This window comes from Poeciliopsis prolifica, unplaced genomic scaffold (assembly GCF_027474105.1).
Source record: "Poeciliopsis prolifica strain line A6 unplaced genomic scaffold, Auburn_PproV2 SCAFFOLD002, whole genome shotgun sequence".
NCBI lineage: Eukaryota > Metazoa > Chordata > Actinopteri > Cyprinodontiformes > Poeciliidae > Poeciliopsis > Poeciliopsis prolifica.
In genome coordinates, this window is record NW_026562377.1 from 18,981,803 (window position 1) to 18,999,560 (window position 17,758).

The following is a 17,758-nucleotide window of genomic DNA, read 5'->3' on the forward strand; positions in this document are numbered from 1 at the left end:
TCCCCAGGACGCTCAAAATTTACAATTAATGTCATAGTGCAAGTATCACAGGAAGTCGGCCATTTTGGATTGAAGGTCCAATTTTGAGCCCATTTTTGCCGTTTACAGCCTCCGTATTTGATCGAACTCCTCCTAGGGATTTCCATTGACCGGCTTCAAACTCGGTCAGTCTGTTCATAAGGCATGTCCCATCTAAAGTTATCAAAACGGTGAGTTTTTGAGTATGCTGAAGGGGGGTTAGCAGGGGTCAAAGTTCACCTACTCGCCGTAAAAAAATAAACTGCTATATCTCCTACACAGAAACTCACAGAGGCACCAAAGTTACTGTGATTGATCATCATCTGTTGCCCTACAATACCATATGGTCGAATGATGACATCACTTAGGCCACGCCCCCTGAGAACAGGAAGTGTCATGTTTTACTGTCAATGGTCGCTATCTGACCCCTTTGACCTCATCAACATGAAACTGTGCCCAGACACAGAAGACATGTTGGTGTATTGAGGATTCCAACCCCGACCAGCTTCAATGCAGCAGGTGGGCGTGGCGGCGTGGCGAAGTGACCTGTAACGCCATCGCCATACGTTTGGCTCTCAATTCCACATTTTCGGGCCCAGCTGCTCCAAATTCCCAATGATGGACCCTCATCTACTCCCGGACAGGAATCCATCACAATATTTGGTGGGCGTGGCCTAATTTCTCTATAGCGCCCCCTAGAAAACTTTAAATGATGAGCCCCAAGCCATGCTTTAACCTACAATTACGAAACTTTGTACACGTGTGTACCTTGTCAGGACTTACAAAAAAGTCTCTTGGAGCCATGGTATAAACCCCACAGGAAGTCGGCCATTTTGGATTCAAGTTCGGTTTTTGACCCATTTTTGCAGTTTGCAGCCTTCGTATTTGATCAAACTCCTCCTAGGGATTTCGATTGATCGGCTTCAAACTCGGTCAGTCTGTTCATAAGGCATGTCCCATCTAAAGTTATCAAAACGGTGAGTTTTTGAGTATGCTGAAGGGGGGTTAGCAGGGGTCAAAGTTCACCTACTCGCCATAAAAAAATAAACTGCTATATCTCCTACACAGAAACTCACAGAGGCACCAAAGTTTCTGTGATTGATCATCATCGGGTGTCCTACAACATCCTATGGTCGAATGATGACATCACTTAGGCCACGCCCCCTGAGAACAGGAAGTGTCATGTTTTACTGTGAACGGTCGCTATCTGAACCTTTTGACCTCATCAACATGAAACTGTGACCAGACACCGAAGACATGTTGGTGTGTTAAGAATTCCAACCCCGACCAGCTACGATGGAGCAGGTGGGCGTGGCGGCGTGGCGAAGTGAGCTGTAACGCCATCGCCATACGTTTGGCTCTCAATTCCACAATTTCGGGCCCAGCTGCTCCAAACTCACAAGGATGGATTCCCATCAACTCCCCGACAGGAATCCATCACAATATTTGGTGGGCGTGGCCTAATTTCTCTATAGCGCCCCCTAGAAAATTTTAAATGATCAGCCCCAAGCCATGCTTTAGTCTACAATTACGAAACTTTGTACACGTGTGTACCATGTCAGGACTTACAAAAAAGTCTCTTGGAGCCATGGTCTAAACCCCAGAGGAAGTCGGCCATTTTAGATTGAAGTTCAGATTTTGATCCTATTTTTGGTGTTTATAAACCATTTCAGTAATTCGCCACTTGGGGTCAGTATTGCTCCACAAATGAAACAGCAGATAAACAGGATGAAGAACAATATCAGTATTTCGCCAGTAGGTGTCAGTGTTCCTCCACCAATGACAAACAGATCCACGGGCAGATGGGCATGAAAACTTTGTGAGAGCGTTGCCGTGAAATTTCTAAAAGGATAGAAATGTCTCATATAATTTTTGTTGAATTAAATCATGCAGTAAATGTAGCAAACCATTTCAGTTATTCGCCACTCTGAGTAAGTATTACTCCAACAATGAAATAGAGTGCTTTAGAAACACAGCTGAAGATGATGAACAATGACGAACTGCAGTACTTCGCCATGTGCATACGATCGGCTGTAAATGACACGTGGATCATTCAACTGGCGCCAAATTGGATACGTATGACCTTTGTTGACCTCTACAGAGCAAAACAGCATTTAAATGTATTTTGACTCCACTGCGCCCCCTACATTAATCCGCCAGCTATATTTCCTCGCTAAACCAATGAATCTATACCACATTTTTTGCATCGTGAAGGATAGCCGCCGAACGCATCAATGCATACCGCCTGGTGGACGGGCGCGGAAACTGCGCAACAACTTCGTGTTGGAACATGGGCAGCGTTGATGGAAACTGAGCAAACAGCTTCCGTGGTGCGGGCGGAGGCGCTAAAAACTGCGTGACAGCTTCTGTGGTGGCTGGCGTGAGGCGGAGGTTGCTCGTACCCCGCGGTGGCAATAGGCCGGAGCGGCGCTTGGCTGCGAGGGCCGTTCGAGGCTGCTTGCAGCTTTAATTATTATTATTATTAGGCCCGAGCAGCTAAGCGCTGCGAAGGCCTGTATCTGTACTGTTTATTATTATTATTATTATTATTATTATTATTATTATTATTATTATTTTTCTTCCCACCTCTTTGGGGGGCTTTTTGGGGGCCTTATCATATTGGAAACTCACCAAACTTGGCGGAGGCCTTAAGCCTGTTTAAAAATTTTGATTTTTAAGGTCATCACAAAAATCCCACAAGAAATGGCTCAATAGCGCCACCTAGAAATTTTCAAAGGACCCTTTGCTATTCACTTACTTTATCCTAGAGACATGAAATTTGGTACACTTGTAGAGCTCCCCAGGACGCTCAAAATTTACAATTAATGTCATAGTGCAAGTATCACAGGAAGACAGCCATTTTGGATTGAAGGTCCAATTTTGAGGCCATTTTTGCCGTTTACAGCCTTCGTATTTGATCGAAATCCCCTAGGGATTTCGATTGATCGGCTTCAAACTCGGTCAGTCTGTTCATAAGGCATGTCCCATCTAAAGTTATCAAAACGGTGAGTTTTTGAGTATGCTGAAGGGGGGTTAGCAGGGGTCAAAGTTCACCTACTCGCCGTAAAAAAATAAACTGCTATATCTCCTACACAGAAACTCACAGAGGCACCAAAGTTTCTATGATTGATCATCATTGGGTGTCCTACAATACCCTATGGTCGAATGATGACATCACTTTGGCCACGCCCCCTGAGAACAGGAAGTGTAATGTTTTACTGTGAACTTTCACTATATGACCCCTTTGACCTCATCAACATGAAACTGTGCCCAGACACAGAAGACATGTTGGTGTGTTGAGGATTCCAACCCCGACCAGCTTCGATGGAGCAGGTGGGCGTGGCGGCGTGGCGAAGTGACCTGTAACGCCATCGCCATACGTTTTGCTCTCAATTCCACAGTTTCTGTTCCAGCTGCTCCAACCTCACAAGGATGGATCTTCATCCACTCCCCGACAGGAATCCATCACAATATTTGGTGGGCGTGGCCTAATTTCTCTATAGCGCCCCCTAGAAAACTTAAATGATCAGCCCCAAGCCATGCTTTAACCTACAATTACGAAACGTTGTACACATGTGTACCTTGTCAGGACTTACAAAAAAGTCTCTTGGAGCCATGGTCTAAACCCCACAGGAAGTCGGCCATTTTAGATTGAAGTTCAGATTTTGACCCCATTTTTGCCGTTTACAGCCTCCGTATTTGATCGAACTCCTCCTAGGGATTTCGATTGATCGGCTTCAAACTCGGTCAGTCTGTTCATAAGGCATGTCCCATCTAAAGTTATCAAAACGGTGAGTTTTTGAGAATGCTGAAGGAGGGTTAGCAGGGGTCAAAGTTCACCTACTCGCCATAAAAACATAAACTGCTATATTTCCTACACAGAAACTCACAGAGGCACCAAAGTTACTGTGATTGATCATCATCGGGTGTCCTACAATACCGTATGGTCGAATGATGACATCACTTAGGCCACGCCCCCTGAGAACAGGAAGTGTAATGTTTTACTGTGAAAGGTCGCTATCTGACCCCTTTGACCTCATCAACATGAAACTGTGCCGAGACACAGAAGCCATGTTGGTGTGTTGAGGATTCTAATCCCGACCAGCTACGATGGAGCAGGTGGGCGTGGCGGCGTGGCGAAGTGTCCTGTAACGCCATCGCCATACGTTTGGCTCTCAATTCCACATTTTTGGGCGCAGCTGCTCCAAACTCACAAGGATGGATCTTCATCCCTCCCCGACAGGAATCCATCACAATATTTGTAGGGTGTGGCCCAATTTCTCTATAGCGCCCCCTAGAAAATTTAAAATGATCAGCCCCAAGCCATGCTTTAACCTACAATTACGAAACTTTGTACACATGTGTACCATGTCAGGACTTACAAAAAAGTCTCTTGGAGCCATGGTCTAAACCCCAGAGGAAGACGGCCATTTTAGATTGAAGTTCAGATTTTGATCCCATTTTTGCCGTTTATAAACCATTTCAGTAATTCGCCACTTGGGGTCAGTATTGCTCCACAAATGAAACAGCAGATAATCAGGATGAAGAACAATATCAGTATTTCGCCAGTAGGTGTCAGTGTTCCTCCACCGATGATAAACAGATCCACGGGCGGATGGGCGTGAAAACTTTGTGAGTGTGTTGCCATGACATTTCTAAAAGGATAGAAATGTCTCAGATAATTTTTGTTGAATTAAATCATGCAGTAAATGTAGCGTTTTCTTACTTCTTACAAACCATTTCAGTAATTCGCCACTCTGAGTAAGTATTACTCCAACAATGAAATAGAGTGCTTTAGAAACACAGCTGAAAATGATGAAAAATGACGAACTGTAGTACTTCGCTATGTGCATATGATCGGCTGTAAATGTCACGTGGATCATCCGACTGACGCCAAATTGGATACGTATGACCTTTGTTGACCTCTAAAGAGAACAACAGCATTGAAATATATTTTGACTCCACTGCGCGTCCTACATTAATCCGCCAGCTATATTTCCTCGCTAAACCAATGAATCTGCACCACATTTTTTGAATCGTCAAGGAGCACCTCCGAACGCATCAGTGCGTACCGCCTGTTGGACGGGCGCGGAAACTGCGCAACAACTTCTGTGTTAGCACGTGGTCAGCGTTGATGGAAAACTGAGCAACAGCTTCCGCGGTGCGGGCGGAGGAGCTGAAAACTGCGTGAGAGCTTCTGTGGTGGCTGACGTGAGGTGACGGTTGCTAGTACCCCGCGGTGGCAATAGGCCGGAGCGGCGCTTGGCTGCGAGGGCCGTTCGAGGCTGCTTGCAGCTTTAATTATTATTATTCTTCCACCCAAATGAATTGGCTTTTTGGGGGCTTTATCATATTCAAAAACTCACCAAACTTGGCAGACCCGTAAAGGGAGTTTCAAAATTTGTATTTTAAGGTCATCGCAAAAAATCCCATAAGAAATGGCTCAATAGCGCCACCTAGAAATTTTCAAAGGACCCTTTGCTATTCACTTTCTTCATCGTAGAGACATGAAATTTGGTACACTTGTAGAGCTCCCCAAGATGCTCAAAATTTACAATTAATGTCATAGTGCAAATATCACAGGAAGTCGGCCATTTTGGATTGAAGGTCCAATTTTGAGCACATTTTTGCCGTTTACAGCCTCCGTATTTGATCGAAATCCTCCTACGGATTTCAATTGACCGGCTTCAAACTAGGTCAGTCTGTTCATAAGGCATGTCCCATCTAAAGTTATCAAAACGGTGAGTGTTGGAGTATGCTGAAGGGGGGTTAGCAGGGGTCAAAGTTCACCTCTCCGTAAATAAATAAACTGCTATATCTCCTACAAAGAAACTCACAGAGGCACCAAAGTTACTGTGATTGATCATCATCCGCTGCCCTACAATACCATATGGTCGAATGATGACATCACTTAGGCCACGCCCCCTGAGAACAGGAAGTGTCATGTTTTACTGTGAACTGTCGCTATCTGACCCCTTTGACCTCATCAACATGAAACTGTGCCCAGACACAGAAAACATGTTGGTGTGTTGAGGATTCCAACCCCGACCAGCTTCGATGGAGCAGCTGGGCGTGGCGGCGTGGCGAAGTGACCCGTAACGCCATAGCCATACGTTTGGCTCTCAATTCCACATTTTTGGGCGCAGCTGCTCCAAACTCACAAAGATGGATCTTCATCCACTCCCCGACAGGAATCCATCACAATATTTGCAGGGTGTGGCCTAATTTCTCTATAGCGCCCCCTAGAAAATTTTAAATGATCAGCCCCAAGCCATGCTTTAACCTACAACTACGAAACTTTGTACACCATGTCAGGACTTACAAAAAAGTCTTGGAGCCACGGTCTAAACCCCAGAGGAAGTCAGCCATTTAGATTGAAGTTCAAATTTTGATCCCATTTTTGCCGTTTACAGCCTTCCTATTTGATCGAACTCCTCCTAGGGATTTCGATTGATCGGCTTCAAACTCGGTCAGTCTGCTCATAAGGCTGTCCCATCTAAAGTTATCAAAACGGTGAGTTTTTGAGAATGCTGAAGGGGGGTTAGCAGGGGTCAAAGTTCACCTACTCGCCGTAAAAAAATAAACTGCTATATCTCCTACACAGAAACTCACAGAGGCACCAGACTTTCTGTGATTGATCATCATCGGGTGTCCTACAATACCCTATGGTCGAATGATGACATCACTTAGGCCACGCCCCTGAGAAAAGGAAGTGTCATGTTTACTCTGAACGGTCGCTATCTCACCCCTTTGACCTCATCAACATGAAACTGTGCCCAGACACAGAAGACATGTTGGTGTGTTGAGGATTTCAACCCCGACCAGCTACGATGGAGCAGGTGGGCGTGGCGGCGTGGCGAAGTGACCTGTAACGCCATCGCCATACGTTTGGCTCTCAATTCCACATTTCTGGGCCCACCTGCTCCAAACTCACAAGGATGGATTCCCATTAACTCCCCGACAGGAATCCATCACAATATTTGGTGGGCGTGGCCTAATTTCTCTATAGCGCCCCCTAGAAAACAGCAGCCCATAGGTTATGTTGTTATTAATTATTTAAATATACATTATTATAACTTTTTATATATATATAAGTTTATTTTGTGGGTTAAAGTACAAACATTCATTCATTTTTGCTAGAAATAATACAAACAAAGTCATTCAGCAAACTTATGACAGCGAAGTAAGAACACACTGGGGTCAGTGTTGATGGAGTACTACTGGCACCTTGTGGAGAAATACTGGTACTGCTAGTGCAATACCAGTATTGCCCCAGCAGGAGGCAGTGGTACTCCATCAATGAGAAAACAGATCGACGCTACGTAATAACAGTCAGCCGGACAGCTGGAGCTGCGAAGTTTTCCTGAACATTTTGCCTGCTTTTTGGAGCCACAGAACTGGACTATGCTCAACATTTTGCTTGGATTTTGGAGTTGCAAATCCAAACCACGCTTTTGAGCAAGAAGGCTCTGTTGGACCGGAGTTGGAGAAGTTTAAACTGAGCAACAGCTTCCGCGGTGCGGGCGGAGGCGCTGAAAACTGCGTGAGAGCTTCTGTGGTGGCTGGCGTGAGGCGGCGGTTGCTCGTACCCGCGGTGGCAATAGGCCGGAGCGGCGCTTGGCTGCGAGGGCCGTTCGAGGCTGCTTGCAGCTTTAATTATTATTATTATTTTTCTTCCCACCTCTTTGGGGGGCTTTTTGGGGGCCTTATCATATTGGAAAACTCACCAAACTTGGCGGAGGCCTTAAGCCTGTTTAAAAATTTTGATTTTAAGGTCATCACAAAAATCCCACAAGAAATGGCTCAATAGCGCCACCTAGAAATTTTCAAAGGACCCTTTGCTATTCACTTACTTTATCCTAGAGACATGAAATTGGTACACTTGTAGAGCTCCCCAGGATGCTCATAATTTACAATTAATGTCATAGTGCAAGTATCACAGGAAGACAGCCATTTTGGATTGAAGGTCCAATTTTGAGGCCATTTTTGCCGTTTACAGCCTTCGTATTTGATCGAAACTCCTAGGGATTTCGATTGATCGGCTTCAAACTTGGTCAGTCTGTTCAAAAGGCATGTCCCATCTAAAGTTATCAAAACGGTGAGTTTTTGAGTATGCTGAAGGGGGGTTAGCAGGGGTCAAAGTTCACCTACTCGCCGTAAAAAAATAAACTGCTATATCTCCTACACAGAAACTCACAGAGGCACCAAAGTTTCTATGATTGATCATCATTGGGTGTCCTACAATACCCTATGGTCGAATGATGACATCACTTTGGCCACGCCCCTGAGAACAGGAAGTGTAATGTTTTACTGTGAACTTTCACTATCTGACCCCTTTGACCTCATCATGAAACTGTGCCCAGACACAGAAGACATGTTGGTGTGTTGAGGATTCCAACCCCGACCAGCTTCGATGGAGCAGGTGGGCGTGGCGGCGTGGCGAAGTGACCTGTAACGCCATCGCCATACGTTTTGCTCTCAATTCCACAGTTTCTGTTCCAGCTGCTCCAACCTCACAAGGATGGATCTTCATCCACCCCGACAGGAATCCATCACAATATTTGGTGGGCGTGGCCTAATTTCTCTATAGCGCCCCCTAGAAAACTTTAAATTATCAGCCCCAAGCCATGCTTTAACCTACAATTACGAAATGTTGTACACATGTGTACCTTGTCAGGACTTACAAAAAAGTCTCTTGGAGCCATGGTCTAAACCCACAGGAAGTCGGCCATTTTAGATTGAAGTTCAGATTTTGACCCCATTTTTGCCGTTTACAGCCTCCGTATTTGATCGAACTCCTCCTAGGGATTTCGATTGATCGGCTTCAAACTCAGTCAGTCTGTTCATAAGGCATGTCCCATCTAAAGTTATCAAAACGGTGAGTTTTTGACAATGCTGAAGGAGGGTTAGCAGGGTCAAAGTTCACCTACTCGCCATAAAAACATAAACTGCTATATTTCCTACACAGAAACTCACAGAGGCACCAAAGTTACTGTGATTGATCATCATCGGGTGTCCTACAATACCGTATGGTCGAATGATGACATCACTTAGGCCACGCCCCCTGAGAACAGGAAGTGTAATGTTTTACTGTGAAAGGTCACTATCTGACCCCTTTGACCTCATCAACATGAAACTGTGCCCAGACACAGAAGCCATGTTGTGGTGTTGAGGATTCTAATCCCGACCAGCTACGATGGAGCAGGTGGGCGTGGCGGCGTGGCGAAGTGACCTGTAACGCCATCGCCATACGTTTGGCTCTCAATTCCACATTTTTGGGCGCAGCTGCTCCAAACTCACAAGGATGGATCTTCATCCACTCCCCGACAGGAATCCATCACAATATTTGTAGGGTGTGGCCCAATTTCTCTATAGCGCCCCCTAGAAAATTTAAAATGATCAGCCACAAGCCATGCTTTAACCTACAATTACGAAACTTTGTACACATGTGTACCATGTCAGGACTTACAAAAAAGTCTCTTGGAGCCATGGTCTAAACCCCACAGGAAGTCGGCCATTTTAGATTGAAGTTCAGATTTTGATCCCATTTTTGCCGTTTATTAACCATTTCAGTAATTCGCCACTTGGGGTCAGTATTGCTCCACAAATGAAAACAGCAGATAATCAGGATGAAGAACAATATCAGTATTTCGCCAGTAGGTGTCAGTGTTCCTCCACGATGATAAACAGATCCACGGGCGGATGGGCGTGAAAAACTTTGTGAGTGTGTTGCCATGACATTTCTAAAAGGATAAAAATGTCTCAGATAATTTTTGTTGAATTAAATCATGCAGTAAATGTAGCGTTTTCTTACTTCTTCCAAACCATTTCAGTAATTCGCCACTCTGAGTAAGTATTACTCCAACAATGAAATAGAGTGCTTTAGAAACACAGCTGAAAATGATGAAAAATGACGAACTGTAGTACTTCGCTATGTGCATATGATCGGCTGTAAATGTCACGTGGATCATCCGACTGACGCCAAATTGGATACGTATGACCTTTGTTGACCTCTAAAGAGAACAACAGCATTGAAATATATTTTGACTCCACTGCGCGTCCTACATTAATCCGCCAGCTATATTTCCTCGCTAAAGCAATGAATCTATACCACATTTTTTTGCATCGTCAAGGATAGCCGCCGAACGCATAGATGCGTACCGCCTGGTGGACGGGCGTGGAAACTGCGGAACAACTTCTGTGTTGGAACGTGGGAAGCATTGATGGAAACTCAGCCACAGCTTCCGCAGTGCGGCCGGAGGTGCTGAAAACTGCGTGAGAGCTTCTGTGGTGGCTTCGGGGTACTGCGATTGCTCGTACCCCGCGGTGGACAATAGGCCGGAGCGGCGCTTGGCTGCGAGGGCCGTTCGAGGCTGCTTGCAGCTTTAATTCCAACTGTTTTTGCACCTGAGAGGGTACTGGGAGTCTGAGTTGGAAAAACTGAGTGGGATGGAGGTGAGACGGTAATGTAGCGGTGTCGACAAGAGTGCGAGAGCAAGCTAAAGACTTCAAAGCAGTGACGCTTCAATCTCTACTGAGTTTGCAAACCTCCCTATCTGTCTTAAACCAGATCTCATAGAGACGCACAACCACAGACTGACTCCAAGTTCCATTTTGGAACATTTCAAGCAAAGCCTTCACAACCATTTGTTTGGCATTGTGCTCAGCTCAGGCTCCTACAACATCCCTTAACTCTGTGTGAGCACAGAAAAATCTGTTCTTCCCAGTAAAGGAAAGGATAATGGAGGAGGAATATAAAGAAATAACATGTTAACAGACCAGAGTTCCTGTTAACTTTGACATTGTTGGAGTAAATGACTTTTGGAAGAAAAACCGCAAGTTTCAAAATCTCAACCGCTTTTCTTATTTTCTCTTAAATCTGACGATTTTTTAAAATTTTATTTCATGTTTTTTTAGCCCACAGTTCTCCCAAAATGTGTTTAGTTTGAAATTTGTTTAATGGTTAGGTGGAATCATTTCCTACAGTAGCTGACATAAGTCACCTTTGATGAAAGAGTAATGTCACAACCTGGTCCAGAATTAAGACAGGGGTAATTAATCTCAGCTTAAGTTTATGCAATTACTAGCGGATTTTAAAGACTTTGCCAGGTGACTGTTCTTGACAAGTCTTTGCCAGTCTGCTCGGTGAAACAGTGGAAGCAGACTCTCTGGCCCGTCAGCTCGACCCAGCAGCTGCTCTTCCCCCAGTAGCTGAATGGAAAAAAGTCTGACTCACCTACTTGTATAAAAAGGTAATAACTACCAAATACATAAATATTACCGTCAAAGGCAAAAACTGTCTCTCTGAAGACTACCCAGTCATTCGGTCAGCCAATGACTAATGGAGAGGGAGGTCAGATCATGGCCAGTTTTAGTTCATCTGGCTTTGTCCAGCTTTTAACAGACATTCATTGATGGGATGTCTACTGAGAAACAGCTTCATGCGTAATCAAGCTTCTTGGAAAAGTTGCTAAACGACACGATGCACTGTGGACGGTTGCTGGTCATTTCATGTCGTTGTTATTCCCTACTACAAATACTCCAAGCAGCGTTTTATGCAAGACTTATATAAAATTCATATTAAGTTATACAATAAACTTTCCATATATTTCATCAAACATACCAGGTTAAATAAACTGATACACAATAGGAAAAGGAAGTGGCAAAACAGTAATGCGAAGATGCTAAATGGGGTTACAAACCAGCAAAGGAGAGAAGAGGCTGGAGCCATATTCTGAAGATTGCGCTCCAGGCTTACACACACATTAGATGAGTAAAAGGGATGTCTTGTCCTTGAGTCAGTCTGTACCAAATAGAGGAGTTGTTAGATCCTGGCCACTTTCACATTTTTTAGATTTAAATCGTCTCTGAAAGACTGTCATCTTTTGAACAAGTCATACCACCAGTAAGGGCATTTGTTACCATTTTACATCCAGTGTTCTTAACCAGTTTTCTACAAACCAATCACCCAATTATGTGTTCAACAGATCAGGTTAATCAGGGGTAATTACCTGTCAGATTTAGTAAGATTCTACTGGTTTATATAAAAATTTGAATTGCAATAAATGGAAACAGGGTGCCTGTTTCTGATGCTATTTGTATTCATATTAAAATATACGTAAGATCAGGGGTCAAGTTAGTATTTCTTGCCTTTGACCATTTTTTAAATGGTGACATTGAAATCACATCGTTTGGCAGATTGCAATATGCACTCCTGACCACTTGGTGCAGTCATGCATACATTTTCCACTTTACACACGAGTGCATAGCAGAGGTAAGCAAGTCAATCAAATAAAGTCTCCCAGGCCTGAGCGCTGTAAACATCCATCGACATTGACTGCTCTTAGCTGACTGATCAATATGTTGTATGTAAATGCATGCTGATGATGGTTCTGATGCTGCTCTGTTGGTAATAACTTGTTGAAAACAATAAACATATTTGAATCACAAAAACAATTTTCAGGCAAGTATCTGAACATCCCCTCTGGCCTGTATGCCATACTGAATGGATCTTGCTAACCAGAGGCTGACAGTATCTTGGACAGTTATGGATGTTTTGGAGCACAGTTGTGACCACTGCATGTCACAGACCAGTGCAGCTGAACCCCTGGTGAAGATGCAATGCATACGTCAAGATTTCCTCTCACTGAAGAGAGTACTTGCAGGATCAGGAAACCACTTGACCAGAGATTATTGCCGACTTCTGATCATTTCAATTGGAGATATGTTCCCTGATTTCAAAATATGCGCTGAAGTGTTGCTTGTAATTCCGGTCTCCAGTCTGACAGTAGAGCATGGATTTAGCCTCCAAAGCAACAACAAAACAGCCTGAAATCATCTGTTCAAGGCAACAATTTAAAAACTCATGACACTAACCTCTGCAATCCAACTTGAAACATTTAATTGCCTAGGAAGTTTTTGAGACTGGGCATTTAGGTAAAACCAGGTTAATCATTCATAATTTAAGTGCAATCATTTAATTTATTATTTAAATGTAGTTACTGAGGCCACAGTTAGTGATTTTTGTCACACTGGAGAAAAAGTTACATGTATTCAGTTGCTTGATGTGTGATAGCGTGGTGTGGACTATATCAAAATGACAGAAAATATGAAAAAAAGTCTATTACAACTTCTGTTTTTTTTATTATTTAGCTCTGTCTGTCAACATGCCTGGTTATGGAATGGCATCTTTATACATGGTTTATAGATGCAATATAGCAACAGACAAAATGGCAAGAGAGTGCAAACTGGCAAAGCCGTATACTTACCTGTTACCATACTTTTTTAAGTTGCATCTTAACTGCACATTCAATTTGATGACTTGCAGTATTTACAAGCACGTGGTCATTAGGGATACTTGGGAGATGCACTATATGTATTTGGAGAAGAAGTTTATGAATAAGCCTACCTACATGCTCAAATTAAGATGTTTACCTAGAGGATAACTTGTAATCTACAAATCTAATCTGGGTTATAGCTCTCAAAACACTATGCTGTGGTTTAAACCCGCTTACTTAAGACCTGATGCACTTTCACCACATTTCTGACAAGTTAATTGCCAGAAACACTGAGACTTTTTATTTCAGCACTAATGCACCACACCAACTAATGCTCAATGTCTTTCCTCAGTGTCTGCTCTCCCATTAGTCCATTTCCACACAAGGGTATTCCCTTCTCACTTAGCAACGCCTCTCCCATGCTCCAAACACACAGAAATAGTTCACTGGTAATATAACCTTTGGAGATTCCCATGAACTATAAAATCAATCACAAAGTTCAGCCATAAAAGCAGTGATGTCACAGGGCGCACTGACACTAATTACAGAAGCTACTTACTGTCGGCATAGTTTTTTCTCCTGGTGCCATCCACTTTTCCTGTTTTGTCAATGCAGAGGAAGAACTTGTTGGCAGAATAAAGCCGTCGCAGTCTGACGTCACCTTCCAGGTGATTGTAACTACGAGTGTGCCTTTCCAAAGTCCACGAACAGTTGGTGCCACTCCCCAGCCCCTGAAGGGGTTCATGCCCTGCTCGAGGAGGACAGGCTCCGCTGCCAGCAGTGACCAAGAGCAGGGTGAGGAATACCAGGGCAAAGGAGGATGCACTGGGCAGGGGGATGACATTCCCAGTGGAGGAGGCAGTGGTGGCTGTTCTCAGGGTAAGTTTAGGGCAAAGATGAGCTACGGATGTCATCCATCTGCACATGGTGGGTTAGGCTCCCAAGGTGCACCTTGTGCAAGCTGTAGGCATGCTGGTGATCAAGAGATGTCAGTGTGGAGGGTGGGAGTCCTGGACAGCGAAGGGAGGGGAATGGTAATCACAACAGATCCTCTGGATGTCACTGATTGTCAGTCTCCACTTTGGGTTGAAAGCAAGTCTCTCGGGTTGTCATCTTCAGCTTTGAAATCACGCGTTCAGCTCCTGACATGAAGTCCACTCTCTCAAGTCCATCTTTGATTCTGATCCTTCTGGCGCCCCTCTGAACTGAAGTCTTCTTCAGTGGTCTGTAGGTACAGTCCAAGGATGTTTAAGGATAAACAAGAACAACATCAAGTGTAATTCTTGAGTTTAGTCCAAATGGATGAGTGTATATCTTTATGCGTGTGCATGTGTGTGTGCACCTTGCGCTGCGCTGCTCTTTCCAGCTGGATAGAAACAAGTTGCCTGTCTGAGCTGCTGACCCGTGGCTGAGAGAGAGTTGAATGAGAGTTGCCGGTGACTGACTCTGTGTGTGTGTGTGTGTATGATACTGAGGGAAATAGAGAGGCAGCAAGTATGGGAGGGAACGAACCAGTGTGAGTCTGCGACAGTGAGAGAGGGAGGAAAGTGTGTGTGTGTGTGTCAGGGTGAGCAGAAGCCAGTGAGTGTGTGTGTGAGAGCTAGCATAGGGCAGCGAAGCAGTAAGCTACCGGCCTCATGCTCTGCTGTGTGCAGTCAGTCAGCCATCTCCCCTGTGCCGGCCCTGACTGAGCCGTCGTGAATTTTATCCTGGGCAGGGCCAGCGTCTAGGGGGTTGAAAGGAGAAGGGGTGGGGGATGGAGGCCACTGCGCCCATTCATTGCAATTTCATACAAATGAGAAAGTTTGAACCAAGTATCGTCCCCTTTCAGTAGTCTCCTCTCAGAGGAGTTCACTGTGTGAGAAACACATATTTTTGCCCTTTCATGGTCACAAACACCTGGAAAAACTTAGAAAACCTGAGTTCCACCTCATGACCTCCATTGTGTCCCCTTGATGTGAAGTATTTTGTAGCAAATCATCTCCATTACTGTCTCAAACAGACCCTAAGCCAGCTAGAAGGCAGCTTTTTTGACACCTCCAAGCTCATTTCTTCTCTTTAGGCATATGGGACAAATTAAGGGAAGGCTTTGCTTTTTTTTTTTTTTCACGGCTTCTGGTTTAAATCATCAAGCAGTCAGAGACACAGAGCAGGTTCCCTGTTGCAGGTTGAAGAAGTGTTAGCAGAGCTATTCCAGAGGATGCCAGAGAGACGTTTTGATCACCTGTGTTAATATTTCAATGAAACACCCCCTCTGATCTTTACCATTTAATTTAGCAGAGCGGGATGGAAATGAAAAGCACATTTTTTGTGACTTCCCACACTCTTGTCTGTCTTTTACAAGCTGTTTAATAATCCTGATTAGGTTGAGGCAGTGATGTACGGCCAGCATGTTTAATCCTGTGGAGCCTTATGTCATCTTTCAAGAAAATGTAGAAAAACAAATTACCCATGAGCTAAACAAAGAAATTCAGATTGCCTTATTTCATTTCGTTTCTAATTTAACAAGACATACACCTTAATTTATATCACATGAATTTTTTTTTGTAAAACACAAAACAAGAGCTGCAAAAATTCGTTTGTGAGCTTTAGAAATTGTCTTTTCTTTAGAGGGGGGATTGCTTGACTTGCAAGTACCACTTTTGAGTCCTGTTTGTCTAGCACTAGAAGTGCTTTTAAGAATTTCATACTTAGAAAGTGTGAAAGCAGCTTAATACTGCTTAAGCATTTTGACCACTTCCGGAGTCCTGCTGTCCCATTTTGTTACATCTAACCTGCAACCATTCAGATAAAGAAAAGAGAACTGAGAAAGAGACCAGCCACTTGTTTTGTATGTTTTTCAACTGAAAATTGTTTACCCTTGTTTACAGTGGTGTTTGTCCCTTTACAGATGTATTCTGATTTTGCTTTTTGGTCACATTTGAAAATTTCAGATCATCAAACAAAATAAAATAAGCAATTTTTAAATCAGTTCCAAATTACTTTCAATGAAGAGATGTTCAGTATAAATATATGAGAAGGGAAACAAAAATCCCTTCTCATAAATGTTTATATTTGCATATAAACATTTTTAGTTGATATGCAAATATACAGTGTTTTTACAAAAGAGAAAGCAACACTTAGTGCAAATTTGTGTGGTATGAATTTGGGTACTTTTAAGTATTTATTTGAGAGACAGCCTGGCAGAAGTATCTGTCTCTCGAGCTCCTGGTTTTTGCAAACATTGCTCTATGGCACTGACATTAACAGCTTGTATCCAGGATGTGTGCAGAGATGGCATCTGCCCTTTTCCTGACCCTAGACCTGCACAAGTCCTGGATGGAGTGAAGGTCAGCACTAATGATTTTTTTTTTCTGCAGACCTAACTGTTGGATGTAGTTAGACCTGCCCTGTTTTGTGGATTAGCCAAACCACACAGTGATGAACGTACACAAGACAGACTGAATAAAGTTGCTGTCGAAGATGACCAGAACCAGCCTTAGTTGATACTGCAAGGACAGTCTCTGATGGGCATTTTCCTTAACAGTGTCTATGAACGAGGACAATTAGGCCCTGAGAAAGAGTGGCTGCTAGCAACAGGAAGTGGTCCACAGAAGATATAGTGTAGCTAAAGATGGTGAGGAGAGAAGATGTGGAAGCCCACTGTCATATCCACTGTGTTAAATGTGTTTAACCTCTGAGCAGTTTGCACCTCACCAGTGGACCAGCAGATCCACCTTTTGTCCTTATTGAGAGTCATTACTGTGTCAGACCAATAACAGTGATGTCATCTTCAAAATTCAGGAGTTTCACACTGAGATGAAGTGCTACTATTTGTGTACAGAGACTGAGGAGAGAACACGCCTGTAGGGGCAGTGGTGCTGATGGTGCTTCTGTGCTGAAGATGCTGCTTCCTGGTCTCATCTGCTTATGCTGGTCACTTTGGAAGCTGATAGGTGAACCTTGGTTCTGTTAGCAAGGTTAGCTTGTGGTGGATGACGACTGGGTTGATGATGTTAAAGGCTGAGCTGAAGTCCACAAACAGGATGCTGTTTGCAGGATGAAGTGCGGTCCCAAAATGACTGCATTGTCTGCTAACCTCTTTGCTCAGTAAACTAACAGCAGGGGGTCTGTGATGTCCTTCAAACTTTTCAACACCAGTCGCTCAAAGGATTTTATGACCACAGGCGTAAGGTTATATGGCTCTAGTCATTTAACCCTGTGATGGTGTGTTTCTTGGGGACCCAATGAACTGACTTAAGAAGATGCTTTTGTAAAAAAAAGTCAGGTAAATATAACCTGTCGACAGAGAAAGGAATGCTAGAAGATCTCGTAAAATAAGACATTTTATCCTGATGAAAAGAAATTCAAGGTAAGAAACAGAATCTCTGACATCAGTCACTTTGGAAAGGAATACAAAGCAATTTTAAGGGTTTATGACAAACTATATTGAGAGCCTCTATCTACAAATTGAAAAAACATTT

General features: G+C 43.7%; 1 protein-coding gene across 1 annotated transcript in view; it reads right to left on the reverse strand.

The window, feature by feature from the left end:
• Window positions 1-14,689, reverse strand: part of fgf22 (fibroblast growth factor 22) — a 55,619-nt gene extending 40,930 nt beyond the window's left edge. Inside the window, exons 1-2 of the mRNA XM_055053418.1 lie at window positions 14,638-14,689; window positions 13,855-14,520 (exon numbers count right to left, since the gene is read on the reverse strand). Of these exons, the coding sequence (XP_054909393.1) occupies window positions 13,855-14,221 (367 nt within the window). The 5' untranslated portion in view covers window positions 14,222-14,520; window positions 14,638-14,689. The remainder of the gene's footprint in view (window positions 1-13,854; window positions 14,521-14,637) is intronic.
• Window positions 14,690-17,758: the final 3,069 nt, after the last annotated feature.